The sequence below is a fragment of the Podarcis cretensis genome (genome assembly GCF_951804945.1).
Source record: "Podarcis cretensis genome assembly, chromosome: 2".
NCBI classification, from domain to species: Eukaryota; Metazoa; Chordata; class Lepidosauria; order Squamata; family Lacertidae; genus Podarcis; species Podarcis cretensis.
Genome location: NC_137171.1, coordinates 99,583,489 through 99,600,883, shown reverse-complemented (window position 1 = coordinate 99,600,883; position 17,395 = coordinate 99,583,489). Strand labels below are relative to the sequence as shown.

General features: G+C 43.8%; 1 protein-coding gene across 1 annotated transcript in view; it reads left to right on the top strand.

Moving 5' to 3' along the window:
* The window catches only part of TAFA1 (TAFA chemokine like family member 1), a 331,735-nt gene extending 314,544 nt beyond the window's left edge, over positions 1-17,191 (top strand). Inside the window, exons 4-5 of the mRNA XM_079964196.1 lie at positions 11,114-11,238; positions 16,302-17,191. Of these exons, the coding sequence (XP_079820322.1) occupies positions 11,114-11,238; positions 16,302-16,319 (143 nt within the window). The 3' untranslated portion in view covers positions 16,320-17,191. The remainder of the gene's footprint in view (positions 1-11,113; positions 11,239-16,301) is intronic.
* Positions 17,192-17,395: the final 204 nt, after the last annotated feature.

Below are 17,395 nucleotides of genomic sequence, written 5' to 3'. Positions count from 1 at the left end.
CTGCAGCCAATTGTAAGCAGCAGAAGCCCCGTCAGATGTTTGGCTTCCAAAAATAGTTGACAAAAAAATAGTTCAGGTTTTGCAGTGTTCAGGAGCCAAAACGTTCGAGAACTAAGCTGTTCGAAAACCAATGACTGTATATTGTGGCTGTGGTGCTACTTTACTTTCAAAGATGGAAAGAAAAAGGAAGAGAGAAAGTAAGGCATTAAAGCCTCCCTTTCTCTGCAGGAATATGCCCTTCCCTGACATGTGGGGCAATTAAGAGGGGCAATTCATCTCTAATCTCCTTGCTGCTGTTATCAGGAAGCAGTAAAGCAGGATGAACTTGCAAATAGTATCTAAATAGTATCTAAGTATCTAAATAACCCTTAAAAGCCTCAGTAGTGCAATACTTGACTAGACTGGTGCTGCAACTGCACTTTATTACAAACAAAAAAGGAAAAGTCAGGTTTGTAAAAATACATGGGACAGAAAAAATGGGGTTCAAGGAACTGACAATAATTTCATCTTCATGCTCCATAACAACAAAACTATTGATTTGCAACCCTACAAAAACGGCTACTAAAAGAAAAGGAAAGCAAACGAATCTTTATTTTACGATTTTTTAAAAGCCAACAACAGCACTAGGTTTGTAATAAAAAAAACCCCCAACTTGTGTTGCTTTTTATTTCAAACACACATTAGTTTTAGTTTTTCAGAAGCCGAACCTGAAACACGGCTTCCAATACAGTGGTACCTCGGGTTAAGAACTTAATTCATTCTGGAGGTCCGTTCTTAACCTGAAACTGTTCTTAACCTGAGGCACCACTTTAGCTAATGGGGCCTCCCGCTGCCGCCGCACCGTCGACATGTGATTTCTGTTCTCATCCTGAGGTAAAGTTCTTAACCTGAGGTACTACTTCCGGGTTAGCAGAGTCTGTAACCCGAAGTGTTTGTAACCCGAGATACCACTGTATAGCACTTGTTCAGAACTTTGGGAACTCAATGCTAAATCAGCTTTTAATTGTACAGTCTGTGGCTCAAAAACCGGAACACTCAATCCATTTGTAGTAGTTGTTATCCCCTTCTCTTCAAATCCTCCTTTCTCCAGAAATCCAGTTTTTAAAGCTTGGCTTTTGAGGCACAATTCATAGGAAATTCCATTTTAAATGTAAGCTCGCTCCAGACTTTCAAATTCAGTTTTGTCTCCATTTGATTCAGTACCACTTTTATTGCTCAAGTTATGAGATGTGAGTTGGCTCTACGGTGGCAACAGGATCCATATGAAGCCAACAACCCACAGCCTGGACTTTAAAGTCTCCTGTATCATTTGGGGAATGCGCTTGATAAAAGCAGCAATTTCTAAAACCGGAGATGAAATTGTTTTTGAGATTGGAGCTTGGTCTTGATCTAATTTTAAAGCTTGCTTCATGTTACAATTTCAAAGGGGTCTTTTGTTTCGATATTGGTTGTTCCCCCCCCCCCCACACACACCCAATCAGGAAAGCCTACATGCCAGATAGCTGGATCCATTTAATTCAGCTGAGTGGCTGCAATTTAAAGGAGGGTTTTCTGGGACTGTGTCTTGAATATAGCTAGCTTTAAAAAAACCCACAATCATTTTCCTCCCCCCACCCTTTTATTTTGTTCACCTCCCATTTGTTTTCAATGACATCCAACATGCACTTGTCATTGCTGCTCCAGAACACTTGTTCTGTGGGAATATTGCCTTAAAGTTGATAGCCAACAAGAGGAAATGCATTTAGCATCGCTAGAGAAGGCACCATTTATCCTGCACCTACCCGTCATGTTATCTTGATCAATATAAGGGTCACTGGATGTGGCTGGAAAAATAATGGCAATTCCATTTATTACCCTCTAAATTGGCAGCTTAAGTTCCTTAGCCAAAAACAACGACAACATAGCAAGTCTTTTGAAACAGGAGCGACATATAGCAGTGTCCACAAAATCACTTTTTAAAAAGTTTTTATTGAATTTTACAATCTAATATTCAACCACATGACACAATATAACACTTATCATAGAACACACACACACACCTGACTTCCCTCAACTTCCCCTTCTGGTTCTTAATTTTTTAAAAACTTCTCCTTAATTGTTGTCTTATTTTTATGATCTTACATGTAAATGCTCTTATTTTGCTATCAATTTTATACCAAATTTTCTTTCATAGTTACCTCTTACACTCAGTTACGTTTCATATTATTGTTTCTTAACCTTTGGACTTGTTTTCTTAGTTGTAAATGTTTAATTAAACCCTGCTAGTGAGTCCATTTCTTTACAGTATTTCTGTAGGTAGAACATGAAGGGTTCCCAGTCTTTTTTAAAATCTTCATTGTCGTTGACTCTGATTCTTCCTGCAATGTTATGTACTGAGTTGAATAGGATCCAAAAAGCAGCAGTCTGATTGGTCCGCAGGAGCCACCCAGTCCAGCTCCAGGTGGAAGTGAATCCGCAGCCTGATTGGCCTACAGGAGAACCCCAGAATTAGCCAATCATGTGCGACCCATTGTGTAAATAATGTATATAAAGCAGATATTTTGGGGAAACTTTCATTTCTCACTACTCTGAGCTGAATAAAGAGCATGAAATCCACATTCGACTCCGAGTATATTTCACGTAAATTTCGCCATTTCTGCATATTCCATAAGTTTGGCTTGCCATTCTTCTTTCATTGGTATCTTGTCGTCTTTCCATTTTGGGGCTAGGAGAGCCCTAGCTGTGTCCACAAAATCAAAATCACTTAACCCAGCATACATTTGCATGTAAAAAAAATCCAGGTTGCAATCCTAAAGCTACAGGCAGGGGAACGGAAGGTGGTCTGCCTGCCTCCTTGAAGGGTGAGGATCCTGTTTCAGCCAGACGCCTGCATTCACTTCTGGCCAACCTTCAGAGGCTACCTGCTGGTGGTGGCAGAGGCAAAAGTGGGGGGAGCTACAAATGCAAATCTACCATTGTACAGTAGGCTAGTTTCTACATGTGCTCACCTGTTCCTCTCCAGCCTCCATCCACTAAAGCAAAAGGCATTGTCAGAGTTCAAGGGTGCATTCCGGCCTGGCAAAAACACTCAGGGAGGATGAGAAGCAGGGCCGGTGAGTGGGGGTGGCTTGCAGAAAGGCTTGGAGGGCTGCAGTTGGTTCTCTGGGATGACATTTCCCACCCCAGCCGTGTGCCCTACTGGGCTTTTGCCAGCGGACAAGAAGTTGGGAGAAGTCTTCCACTCTTTTCCAGGCTTCCTCACCCCACAAGAGTGACCTCCCATTGTTTCTGCTGGGAGGGCAATTAAAGGGTTCAAATCACACCAGCAACTGATTTTCTCCCCGATTTGCAGGCATGCCATGGGGCTAGGAATGCCACAGATCCTTTAGGACATGGGTAGGCAAACTAAGGCCAGGGGGCCGAATCCGGCCCAATAGCCTTCTAAATCCAGCCTGCATGTTTTTTACATGAGTAGAATGTGCCCTTTTATTTAAAATGCATCTCTGAGTTATTTGTGAGGCCTGCCTGGTGTTTTTACATGAATAGAATGTTTGCTTTTATTTAAAATGCACCTCTGGGTTATTTGTGGGGCATAGAAATTTCTTCATTTATTTTTTTTCAAAATATAGTCTGGCCCCCCCCACAAGGTCTGAGGGACAGTGGACTGGCCCCCTACTGAAAAAGTTTGCTGACTCCTGCTATAGGAAATATGGGTATATATTAGATATCATGGGTGGGTAGCCATTCTCTTGCCATTGTCCTCAGTGCCCGGTTATCCCATTTTGTGAAGCGCTGTGCTGCGCTAGCCCTGAATTGATGCTTCTCGGGTGGAATTGGGTTCAATTAAATGAGAGAAGTTGGCAGACTCCCCTGTTGGTTAAGATCTCCTGGTTCTTTAAAGCAGCTTTTTCTCAACCCCTGAACCCTTTGTTTTGTACTTTGTATTCTTTTATGTTACCAAGTCCCTGCTTTATAGCTCCCAAAGCAAATGAATCCTCATGTCCGTTTGTGAAATGCAAAACACTTGGGCTGCTGTATTCTTTCATTCTAGTCTTTGCTCCTTCCTTCTAAAATTTCCACGTTCCCAAGATGGCAATTCACACACTGCTCCCATGGCATTTGTAATAAAAAAGAGAGAGAAGCAGAATGTCTCATTCAATTCTCTCAAACCTTGTTTTTTAAGGAATAGGTGAGCCCTGGGTTACAGACATTCCCCTACTACTTCATATCAGTTTTGTATAGATCTGAACCTGCTTTGCAAAAGACTTTGCTCCCTGTATAAAGTCTCCCATCATTTGTGAGAATGTCTCACGGGGAGTTTGGATTTTCCTTTAATCTAATCCATTTAGAATATGACTCGCAATTTATTGAATGAAGAGGAGAAAATTGATAGCTTTTCATTAGGTTGACAAAGTCCTTTTCACTGTCAGCATCTAAAATGTGTTCTCTATTTAAATTTTATTTATTTCAATCTTCTCTAGAGGGAACTAGATTAAAATGAAATGCCTCGCGCTAAATGGTACAACTGTTTTTCCATTACTGCTGAGAACGCCGCGCTGGTTTTTGCCATGCAACTCTCTGCTAGCATTTGTTACAGCTTCTTAATAGCTGCAGAAAGAAATCAAAATGGGTCAGATTCAAATATTTTTGCATGTCGTTACATGGCATGAGACAGCAGACAATCTACAAGTCAAGAGAACAATATCCCTCAGGCCTCTTTATGACTGGAAATTCAGAAAACAATTTAGAAAGGCTTATACAGTTTAACACACTAGAAAAGCAAGCCATGCTGGGAATTGTAGTTTTATTTCTTAAAGAGTCCCAGAAGCATTAAAAACTCCAACTCCCAAGGTTCCCTGGAGGAAAGCCATGACAGTTCACAGAGCCCACCCAATACTTTTTGCTGCCTGAGGCAAAGGGCAAGATGGTGACCCCACTCATTCTATGTTCAGAAGCTGGTTGGGCTGCCAACTGAGCCTTCTTCAATGTTGCTGATGGGGCAGCATCTTCCACCACACCTGAGGGCTGCAATCCTGCTTAGAGGACATAGGACATAGCACCCACAGCTCTGGCCTCCAACCCCTCACCTCACTACTCCCAGCATCCACCTCCAAGGAACTCTCAGAACTGTCTCTCTATGAGGAAAATAGGGGCCTCCAAACAACTCTCAGCCTTCTTAACAAACAGCACCTCCCAGATTTCTTGGGGGGAAGCCATAACTGTTCAAAGCAGCATCACTGTGCTTTAAAGGGAATGGTGTGAATGTGTCCATTGCATCTGCAGAGGTGGCTGGTCCATTAGGTTGCCCCACCAACCTCATTCTGTCCTCAGCTAGAGGGGACACGGGTGGCGCTGTGGTCTAAACCACTGAGCCTCTTGGGCTTGCCGATTAGAAGGTCAGTGATTTGAATCCATGTGATGGGGTGAGCTCCCATTGCTCTGTCCCAGCTTGTGCCAAACTAGCAGTTCAAAAGCACACCAGGGTGAGTAGATAAATAGGTACCACTGTGGTGAGAAGGCAAACAGCATTTCTGTGCACTCTGGCACTTGTCACGGTGTCCCGTTGTGCCAGAAGCTGTTTAGTCATGCTAGCCACATGACCTAGAAAGCTGTCTGTGGACAAATGTCGGCTCCCTCGACCTGAAAGTGAGATGAGCGCTGCACCCCATAGTTGCCTTTGACTGGACTTAACAGTCCAGGGCTCCGTTACTTTTTTTACCTTTTACCTCAGCTGATGCCCAGCTGCCAACATTCCTACTTACAACCAGCCCAGGTGCTTCTTGTCAGCTTCCTGCTCCTCATTCTCAGCACAGCCCTTGTAGACCTCAGCAGGGGGACAAAACTAGACTTTGTTGGCTCTGGCTCCACCTATTGTTGACCTCCCTGCCTTCTGCCCTACCAACCCCAGTGGCACCAGCCTCCACTGGCGACAAACATGGCACCCACGTGTCACCCCATACAACAAACCCCTTGCACCCCATAGACAGAGTCCTGAGGCTTAGGATTCGGTTGCTGAAACAGATACAGACCCAGACTGTACTGTATCCTAAAGGCTTATTTTGGTTTTATCCTTGCTGATACCATTGACATTTACCAGCCCGGGCTCATTTGTTGAAGTAATCTGTGGCATTGCTGAGCTTTCCATTAAAGACATCCTCTGTGGCGGTGTGCTTGCATTTGCAAAGGCATCCTTTGTCTACCACAAGTGAATGTTTATGCTAAAAGGTTACATGCCAGATGGGCGTTTGATGAGGTGATTGAGCATTTATTTGCTCTTTCAATCGAGGTCAGCAATAACAGGATTTGGTTACATCCAGGGACAGCTACCATAAATATGAAGAAAGCACTGTAGAGAGTTGTCTTCCCTCCATCTGAAGTCATGAGATATTCCCCAAGGATCTTTCTGAGGTCTAGCCCTTCATAGTAGATCTCCTGCTTTTCTGTTCCGAATGTCATAGAATCATAATATCATAATATTATAGAATTATAGAGTTGGAAGGAACCACAAGGATCATCTAGCCCAGCCTTTCTCAACCTGTGGGTCCCCAGGTGTTGTTGGACTACAACTCCCATCACCCCTAGCTAGCAAGGTCAGTGCTCAGGGATGATGGGAGTTGTAGTCCAACAACACCTGGGGACCCACAGGTTGAGAACCGATGATCTAGCCCAACAGATCTAGCAATACAGAAATCTTTCAAATCCACAACTCTGAGATTAAGTCTCATTCTCTACCAACTGGCTACCAGGTCTCTGTGCAAATTTGTTAGTTTTTGTCCCTTCTATGAATGTCTGCTTCCTTTCAGTTCTGCTCTACATGTGTATTTGAAGAGAATAGCTGTGGCTGAATGGTAAAACATCTGCTGCTTTGCATGCAAAAGATCCCAGGTTCAATCCCCAGCATCTCCAGGTAGGGCTGGGAAAGACAGCTGCCTGAACCCCTGGATAGCTACTGCCCATCATCGTAGTCAACACTGAGGTAGATGGACCAAAGGCGGCTTCCACGTCAATAAAGCAAATATTGCAAAGACACCTTAAGCCTCCTGCGCTCCCTCATCCAAACAAAGCTAAGTCTGGTAGCACTGACCCTAGAACTTCTTGCTACCTGAGGGAGAATGCAAAGATAACTTCCTAGTTCCCCCGCCGCCACCATTAATAGCATTTTGCCCTGGCAAGGCAGTCCAAGCCTCCGAGTTTTGCATTAGGACTGACTTCTTCTGTTGCTTAAATAAGCACTTCTGTCTTGGCTGTGATAATTTCTTCTCACATACTGTGTTTGACGAAGGACTGATGAAGACCATTACGGGATGGTTCTTGAAGGAGAATTAAAGCGAATCTCACAACAAATACTAAATGAAAGAACAGAGTCATGGAGAAACTTAAAAATGATTTCACCCATAGTAAAAGGTAGCCAGACAGGTGAATCGATGACCGTTCGACATATACAACAGTGGCCCACTTCTGTTTATCTGGCACTGTAGCCAGAACAGTCATAGCTGTCAACCGTCCCTTACTTGGCGGGAAACTCCCTTATCCCAGCGCCGTTTCCCGCTGCTATCCCTTATTGATGATGTCCCTTAAATTTCCCGGGTTTCAAAGGAAGCAGCTCCTCTCCCTCCCTCCCTGCCGGCCAGGGAGGAGGGAGGCTCCAACTGTGTTGCTTGGCTGCGTTGCTCACCCAATAAGGAGTCTAAGAACGACTGGGGGGTGGAGCTTGCATGCCTTGTGCCGATCAAATCGGCCGCGTTGCCTGGGGACTCGCCTTTGCTCAGCGCTTCCCAGCGGAGAGGTGACGGTGGTTTTCCTTGCTGCATCCCCTTTGCTGGGTTGCTGCGCTGTGGGAACCACCGCTTGAGGCTTCATTTGGCTGCTGGCTGGGCTTTCTGCCTTCGGCTTGGAGGGGCTCAGAAATCACTCACCCTTGCCGGGGAAAAGGTCTGTCTGGAGCGGGAGCACATGGTGGGGGGAAAGGAAAGGAGCTGGTTGAGTACAATGGCGAGCGGCAATCTTGTGGGAGGGGGCACTTTGGATTTGTTTTGGAGGCTCCTTCAATTGACTGTTATGGGAGAAAGCAAAGGAGCTGGCTGACTAAAATCCCTTATTTTATTTATTCCCTATTTTCAAATCTATAAGTTGACAGCTATGCAGAACAGTAAGTGATAATATTCATACGTAGGAATTTTCCTTATATTGAAGACATTTTCACTTAAGAAGGTGAATCTTAATTGCACATCTGCAGAAATGGTTGTATGTGGTGGGGGTAGAATTTGGAGAAATGGTTCTATCCTTTTAAAGAGTTCATTGAAATGATTTTATCATTTTTAGAAGTTGTGTTTTAGTCTATTTTAATTCTGCCCGCCACTTCGATGGCTTCATGCTGTGAAGTGGATTAGAATTTGTTTAAAAAATAATAAATACTGAGCTGATCCATTGATCCATCTAGCCCAGTGTTGTCTGCACTGATTGGTAGCAGCTCTCCAATGTTTCTGGCAGGGGTCTTTCCTTTGGAACCGTCTGCATTCAAAGCATATGCTCTACCACTAGCTTTTCCAATGATTTCCTTGTCTGGTTGTTAGCTGCCCAGAAATAGACTGAATGCTGGGCTGGAACTGATGAGGTTCTCTCTTCCTGGGTCCTATGTGGTTAGGTCTACCATCCATGCACAATGTTCATTGGTGCTGTTTCAATAGGCATTGGAATCTTTGCTGCAGAAACAAACTTGAATTTCGAAGGAAGAACTCCCTGACCTCATTTTGGATACACAAAAGGCCCTTCCTTCAATTTTGTGTCCTGCTTACCTTGTGAAGCCTGTGAAAGTATATATTTATATCTCTAGCAGAGCAAGTTGGACCAGAGACGGAAAGGAGCATTCATAAGAAAAGGGAATTAGTTTGGTGACAATCAAGAGAATGCAGAGTTACTGCAGGCGAACTTCCTTGGCAGTCATCCATTTTTAATGTACCACAATGGAAAACTGGGGACAAAAATATGCAGTAAAATTGCAATGGCATGCAGAGGGGAGCAGTCTCCCTTGCGGAGTCAACATCAGAGAATTTCAATTCTGAGTGATTTAGAATATGGGTGGCAATACAAGGAATATTGTATGGCCCTGGAGGCAGAATGAACTATCATTACAAATGGGTAATTCTATGTTTTTCTTACAGATGGGTTTCAATGCATGGGAGTGAAATGAACATTGGTACAAGGCACTAAACCATCACCCATGCAAGCCACTTTGGGGGGTGGAATTAAGTTCTTTGTTTATTTATTTAATCTTACACTTCCAAGTCCTGAGCTAGTTTGCAGTATTCATTTAAATGCATCTAACAACAACATAATTAAAATCAGATAAACAATAATATAACATTCCTGGAAATCAAATGTCAAATGTGGTGGTGGGGGGGGGTGGAACAAAAACTATTGCAGCCCTTTTTAAAAAAGGGAAATGGACTGAATTTTCACTTGGGAGCAGTGACTGGTCCAGATTACAATGGTGGCAAAGGGACTCAGCATGGGAAGTGGCCAAGACCAGCCCAAGACATTTTGCTGCCTGAGGCAAAACAGCGCTGCAAAAGGCAGTGCATAAATTCATAAAACAACAAAAATATGTATTATTGAAACCTATCTGGGGCAGCGGGGAGACGGTGCCAGAGAAAAGTTGGATGCTGAAACCTGGAGGGAGAGAAGTGTCTCACTCTCTTCTGGGGGTCTGTTGGGGTGCTAATGGCTCTTCCTCCCATCATTCCAAGGGAACTGAGCCATCGGTAATCACTTGGAACCCCTGGAGACTCTCACCACTTGGAGACTGAGGTGGCACATAACAGTAGAAATGGGACTTTGGATCAGAGCACATACACACCATCACATTTCAGTTAGTGGACCTGCTCCCTGAAGCAAGATGTGCAAGGTCAACACCTGTTGATGGGAGCAGTGCATCCGCTCCCTATTTTTGTGGCACTTTGTAGTCTGAATTTGTTAGTCAGGGATGGACAGCTCTGCCTTTTCAGCTGAGCTACATCTTGGTGCCTTTCTGCTCTATGCTTCTTCTGACGCTCTCAGTCCCAGGAGACGAATGCAGCTTTCTCTGTTCGGCATTTGGGGCTCTGCCTGGGCACACTCCCTCCCGAGGTCACACCTGTTACACATCGTGATGCACACCCTCCTCAAATGTTTTTGCCTTGCAGGAATGTGATCATGAACTATGATAATAATACCTTTTGTTTGCCTGGATGGAGCATCAAGAGAGGAGTATGTGGCCATGTGCAGAGAAGCCTCTCACTAGCTTCTAGTATAGCTATTGGGTTGTTGTTTTCATTTTTATCGTGTATTTTGTGGTTTTATATCTTGATTTTATTCTGTGAACCGCCTTGAGACCCCCGGATGTAGGGCAGCATAACAACAACAACAACAACAACAACAACAACAACAACAACAACAACACAGGTAGCCATCGGAAGGTCTCCCACAAAGGGGTGCAGACATAGGACTGAAATAAGGATTCTCATCCCTGCTATATAACACACTTGTCCACCCCTCAATCACAGGGGTGCTTCAGGTAAATCGTGGAATCATTTGAAATGGCCCCTAACCCCCGAAAAACACTAAACCTTGGGTCATGCTTCACAAAAAAATCTGAAGAACTCTGGGCAGTCCCCCTAAAAAAAGCTCAACAACTCTGGTAGATCACTGCCCCAGTTTTATTATACTGGGAGTAGATCGCAGCCTCCTGAGAGTTGGATGGGCCTATCATTTCAAATACAGTCAAACCTCGGAACTCGAACAGCTCTGTTGCCAAACATTTCAGTTCCTGAATGCTGAAAACCTGGAAGTGTTCCAGTTTTCGAACGTTCCTCGGAACTCAAACGTTCAATGCGGAAGTGCAAGAAGCTCTTGCAACCAATCGAAAGCCACACCTCGGAACTTGAACGTTTTGTAAGTCAAACAGTTTTCTGGAACAGATTATGTCCGAGTTCTGAGATTTGACTGTATGACACCAACTGGATTAATGTAATTTTTTTATAAAAAAAAAATATCTGTTGAGATCCGGAGCTTTTGCATTCAGATTGAGTGAATTGAATTGAAGCAAAACAAACAAAAAACCAGTTCCCAAATATTTTGCTTGTTTTGTGTCTCTTAGCATCAATAGTCATTGGGAAATGGTGGTGTGAGATGGAGCCATGCCTAGAGGGCGAGGAATGCAAGACGTTACCTGACAACTCAGGATGGATGTGTGCAACCGGCAATAAAGTCAAGACCACCAGAGTAAGTTTTTTTCCTCTTTCCCCTTTTCACCTCCTTCATTCCCCCCACCCAGCCACCTCCTGAGTTTTTCCATCCTCGAGTCTCTGGCCAAAGCTAAGAAGCCGTTTTCTTGCTCAGTAATGCATGTCCTTCCTTACCTACTGACTGGGTGAGTCAGAGGTGAGTCCTCAGCTGAACTCTACCAGGCAGCTGAGTTGCACTGAATCACCATGTCACTTTCTTCAAAGTAATTTGCCCCCCAAGGAATAAAATAGCAACCTGTCAGCAGGACCAGTTGTGACTGTTAAAGATTACACTTACTGTATTTCATATCATTGGATGTAAAAGCTGTTGGTTAAACCATTGCCATTTCAGACGGTGAAATGTTTTCAACCAGCCTCGGTAGTATTAGGTAGGAAATCGGAGTTCCTACCATGTATTCACAAATACACACAAACACCATTAAATGTAAACATTGTCTGTTGTGTGTTCCCCCAGATGCCCTTTGCACAGTCAGGGATAGGACTGGTAATGATTTGTGGAGCCAAATGCCATGGATTCAGCCTAAGCCCATGATTTGGACATGATCCAAAGTAGCCACAACCGTACCACTTTGGGAGAGATAAAGTTACAAATATATGTAGCTAGAGATGGACGAATCTGACACTTTCAGCTTCTCTCAGTTTCTCTCATTTCTAACCTTAAATTCACTTAGGCCTGAACTTGTTGATAGCCTAATGGCCTAGCCTTAGTCTTGCATGTGCAGCAAATCCTATCTGCTGTGCTGAGTTGTTGATCTGCTGTTCACAAATAAAGACAGCTATTGAAGTTAGAAACATAGGAAGCTGCCTTAAACTGGTCCATCTAGTTCCATATTCTCTACACTGACTGGCAGCTGCTCTTCAGGATTTCAGCCAGGAGTGTCTCCCAGCCCTCCATGGAGAGACCATGTTCTACCACTGAGCTATAGCCCGTCTCTTTTCCTGATGTCTGCTGCTTCCTGGTATTAGGGCAGACCTGTTGCAAGGACCTTTGTGGGTCTGCTGGGTGCAGCCATTTCCCCACAAAATAAATTACCTGTGCAAGGCAGGTGTCTATACAGGTAGCAGCAACCAGGCAAGCATTCTCCCGCAAGTAAGGATCTCCATCCTCTGTATCTTTGGGCAGGAATGCAGCCATAAGGCAGTCTGTTCCTCTCATCCACTCTCTGAGTATTTCCTTACTGTGATGCATTGTGTTTCGCACTCGGAAATACACATGTAAGGTTCTGTTTTGCATCTTCTCTGCTTCTCACAGTATCTGACATACCAGCTGTGAGTTAATATTCAGCGTCCAGAAATTGTTCTTAGGCACTTAAAAACTTCATTCATATTCAGATATACGGCTCCACCTACTCTGTATGGATTATTATATTTCATATCAATTAGATGCCCATGGACCTGAATGTTCAAATATGAAATAAATCCCCCCCCCCCATTCCATCCTGTATTTTCCCCTATCATTTCCCTACAGGAACTATTTTAATTAGCTAGCCGGGGCACCTTCTAGTGTAAATCCCAGGAAAATTTTGCTTTGTTCCTTGAAAACATTGTGGGAAATACTACAACTGGAGAAGGTAAATTGATGGAGTAAGGTTAGCAACTATCCTGTAAATCATCATAGATGTCTGCACATAAAGAAGGTAGAGAGTTTGGTCTGCAGATTATTTACTTTTTGCAACTTTTTAAAATATGTGGTGGGTAGGTGGGCAAGAGTCACAACAGCACACAACAGAGGTTTGAAATTTGGCTTTATTTCATTAGAAGGGAAAGCATCAAAAAGCCAGGTTGTTCATGCATTAGGAGCACTTGCTTCTTTATTTATTTAGTAAAAACTTAGGAACGACTCAACATCTTGACGTGGAATTGCTCCCAGGAACATGGGGGGTGGGGCTCCACAGGCAGATGACTGACATTGTCTAATCAAAAGCAAGTCCATATCCATCTGCACAGCTGCCTATTTTGACTTTACGCCTAAGAGACAGCTACCCAATGGTTTCCTTTGTCTTCATTTGGGAGAGGACTTCTTCTAGAGCAACAAATGGCAGTGTCATAGCTGATGTTTCCTGGACACACCCCACCATGGGCCAACAAGGGAGTTGTGATTTAAGAATGAATGTGGACACTGGTGGAGGAAGGGGGGCGGGGGAGCGCACTGCCCCAGCACCAAAGAGGAGGGGGTAAAATCGCTGCCACCCCCGTGGACATGTGCCATGCGCACCCCCCACTGCACCTGGTGCCACGCCCCCATGGGCTATGCACCACGCCCCCAGGATGCATGCCACACCCCCAGGACACACACTAGCCACTCCCCCGGCTGCTCTCTGCCCCCGGTGCTGGAGCATGCAGCATCACCACTGAATGTGGACCTTTAGCGAGACAGATGTTGCTGATATTCTCACTACCCAAGGCTACACTAGGAGAGGATATACTGGTTGCTGCTGTTAGGAAACTGATATCTTCTGGTTTTCTCTTCACCCCACTGCAATATTCGGTGGGTTCTACTGGGTTCCATTATAGGTGGCAGTGATACTACTCTGTACCCCAACCGAGCCCCTAAACAAGAATTTCATATTCAGCTTTTCTCCTGACACAGGGAAAGCACACTTAATTACTGTATATCATACTGAAAATAAAAACAAAAGAGTGCAATCCTATGCACACTACCTTGAGATTATGCCTATTGAATATAGTGGGCCTCGCTTCTGAATAAGTTCAGATAAAAATGCACTTTAAGTAACCATTACCATGATGGGTGATATTCAATACCCATTTGTACCACTGCACATTCTGTGGCCAGGGAAAGTTGCCCCTCATCCACCCCACAACTAGGCCTCACCCTCATTATGCAAAATGGCAAGCATCCAAAGGAAATGGAAAAATAACCGGGACCTCACACTTAAAGGTCCCATCCAGAACACCAACTCTTGAGTTGCTTGTTGACCTATTTTATTTCTCCGGACAAAAGAAGAGCTATTTGGAGCTCACACTTACCATCAAAAGCCGAATCGATAATAATAAAAAAAGCATTGCTTCACCAAGTTCAAGTCTTTCATGGGAACAAGATGTACTACAAGAGTCCAGTGTCAAAGTTCAGGCTTTAATGCTTAGAAGGAGGGAGCCAAAATGAAAGACCTCTTTCTTTGCCTCCCATTCATGTGTGCTTTCTCCATCCGCCCGCTCAACAAGCTCTCTGAGCCTGTTCTACCCTGTTCACCTGCACCACATGCCATCTGTCAGGAGTGGGGGATTCTTGGACCAGAGCCAAGGTGGTGATTCTATGCCCAGAGTATCTTAGGAAACAGAGACTCCTAAGTGGACAAAGTGTGGTGGTAGTGGCTTGAATTCACACAATCAGTGCATTCCACAATGGGATGATCACCATATTCTGCTTATCTGATTTTATCTTAATGCCTTAGGAATCCTCTTAAATGAAATAATAATGGAATAGGCCAGTGATGGGGGACTTGTGGCACTCCAGTTGGATAACAACTCCTATCATTAACCACAGTCAATATGGCCAATGGTAAAAAAATTATGGGAATAGTAATCCAGCCATTTTAATTTGAGATATCAACTCACATCTAATTCTGGGCTATTTGTGGGCTGTTAATATATGTGCACATCATAGAATTGTAGAGTTGGAAGGTTCCCCTAAGGGTCATCTAATCCAACCCTCTGCAATGCAGAAATTTCAACTAAAGCATCCATGACAGATGACTATCCAACCTCTACTTAAACCATCTGAGGAAGGAGAGTCTACAACCTCCCAAGGGAGACCGTTCCACTGTCAAACAGCTCTTACGGTCAGAAAGTTCTTCCTGGTCAGAATCTCCTTTCTTGTCACTTGACACCATTGATTTGAGTCCTGCCCTCCAGAGTAGGAGAAAACATGTTTGTTGCATCTCCTATGTGACAGCCCTTCAGATATATCTCCTCTAAGTCTCCTCTTTTCCAGGCTAACCATACCCAGCTCCTTCAACCACTGCTTTTAAGGCTTGGTTTCCAGACCCTTGATCATCTTGGTTGCCATCCTCTGCACACATTCCAGCTTGTTTATCACTCCCACCAGGCTTAGAATATCTGTCGGTTTTCACCTCTAGATTCTTCAGAGTTCCTTTTCATGAGTTCTGCCATCACTGCAATCCTGATCACACTTCCTTGGGAATTAAATCTTCTGAACTCAGTGAAGTTTACTTTGGAGTAGACATGCACAGAACTGCCTTTCATGCCATCATGCTTGATTCTACCATCTTAAATCTGAGCACGGTTTTTCATTAGTTAAGTGTGCAATCCTACGGTCTCAGGGAGGATTCTGCAGGTGGAGAAAGAGATCCATGGGTGGGCAGAGGGAGATCTATGAGAAGAGCAGGTGGTCCACCCACAGAAGCCTCCTCATTGAAACTGCAACAATATCCACGGCTGTCTCTTCTCTGTGTTCAGTGCACCAAAGCTGGATAGAACAAAAAGGAGATGCTCTTCATGTGCCTTGCCTTAAGAAATGACATCTACTTGATTATTTGAAACGTTTTTATAATGGTCTTTATGAACTAGAGACAGCCAACATGGGGACTTCCCAATGCTGCTTGAACAACAACCCATATAATTTCCTGATCATTGGCCATGCTGCCAGGGGCTGCTATGACTTGCCATCCAACACAAGATGAAGGGCACAACATTGACTACTCCTGTTATAGACCATGGGGCACTGATGGTTTGGTGAGGCTGTGGCATCTGCTAAGTGTACATAGCACCATTCTTGAATGGTTCCAAGAAATTTCCATCAGGTGGGGAAAGTACGTTGCTTAAGATATGCTTGTTATGATGTTGCATGTGAATAAGAATTGGGGGCACCAATACTAAAGCTTTCAAATGGTTATTATATCTCAGGGCAGCAATTCTTGCTTACTTTCCAATCCATACTCTTCCCTAGTCTCCTCGCTATGCTGCAATAGAGGAGGAGGAACTTCCGCCGAACAATTTGAGGATCAAGATGTTTTTCAAGGAACTGAGTATAATTTCTTCTTGTGAATTTTGTTGTTACAGATTCATCCGAGAACCTAACAAAACATCTTCCGACAGCAGCCAGTGAAGGGAACCCCTGACAGATAAGAGGACAAAAATCTTTAAACCATCTCCAGCTTTTACAAGCCAAATGGGATTTTTATTTATTTATTTGCACTTTAACTCTGTACCAGAGGAAACTACAGTGGTTTACTTGTGTGGAGTCAAATGCCCTAGAAAAGCAGCGCACCAGATTTGACAACAGTGAATGGAAAAGAGGGTGAAAGGAAATAAGGAAATAAAAAAGCAGTTACTGAGAAGCAAGCTTCCTGATGTTGGAATATGAAAAACAGACCTACAAGTGTGGATCTACAATTTTTCTTTGTATCATTAAAAATATATAAATATATGAGATATTTTGAAATAAAGCCTGACTCTTAAAAAAAAAATGAGCAGAAGCCACACTTTGCTGCAACTGCTTTGTAACCTTTTTTTAAAAAAATGCACAGACGTTTTGGAGATCAAGAAGACAACTGGAAAATAACATAAAGCAAGATGACTTCTGACAAAAGAACTGGAATGTTGCTTCTTCTTTTTTATTATGGTTCCTATCATTTCAACTGGACATTCAAGGAAATTCCACCATTCCATTTTCCTGTGTTCTGGAGTCCTTTTCTTTTCTTTTCCTCCTCGTGCAACAATAGCATGCTGGCTTTGCTTACATTAACCATACTTTATACTTAATTGATATGTAATACCAGTTCTACTTTCTTCCAAGGACGTCTTTTGTGGGGGGGCATCAGTTGTCCCACAGCGAAGAGAAAGATGACTCTTGACACTTGGGAGGGAAACACACAGTCTACGTTCAGAGGTTTATTTGGCAGACTTTGGGTAGACTGCGGGCTACCTTATTAAAGAAGCGCTGTACAGATCATTGTCTACAGACTTTGTATAGCTGGTATAGACAATCCTAGTAAAAAGAAAAAGAAAAGTTGGTTGCTAACTTCAATGGCTTGTGTTGTTTGCCCGGGTTTCTGTGCGGAGGGGGTGAGGATTGGTGGACATGGTTGGTGAGACTTTTCTTCCATGGCACTCCCCTCTGACTGGTCCCCGCTGTCAGTTTGCAAGCTCAGTTC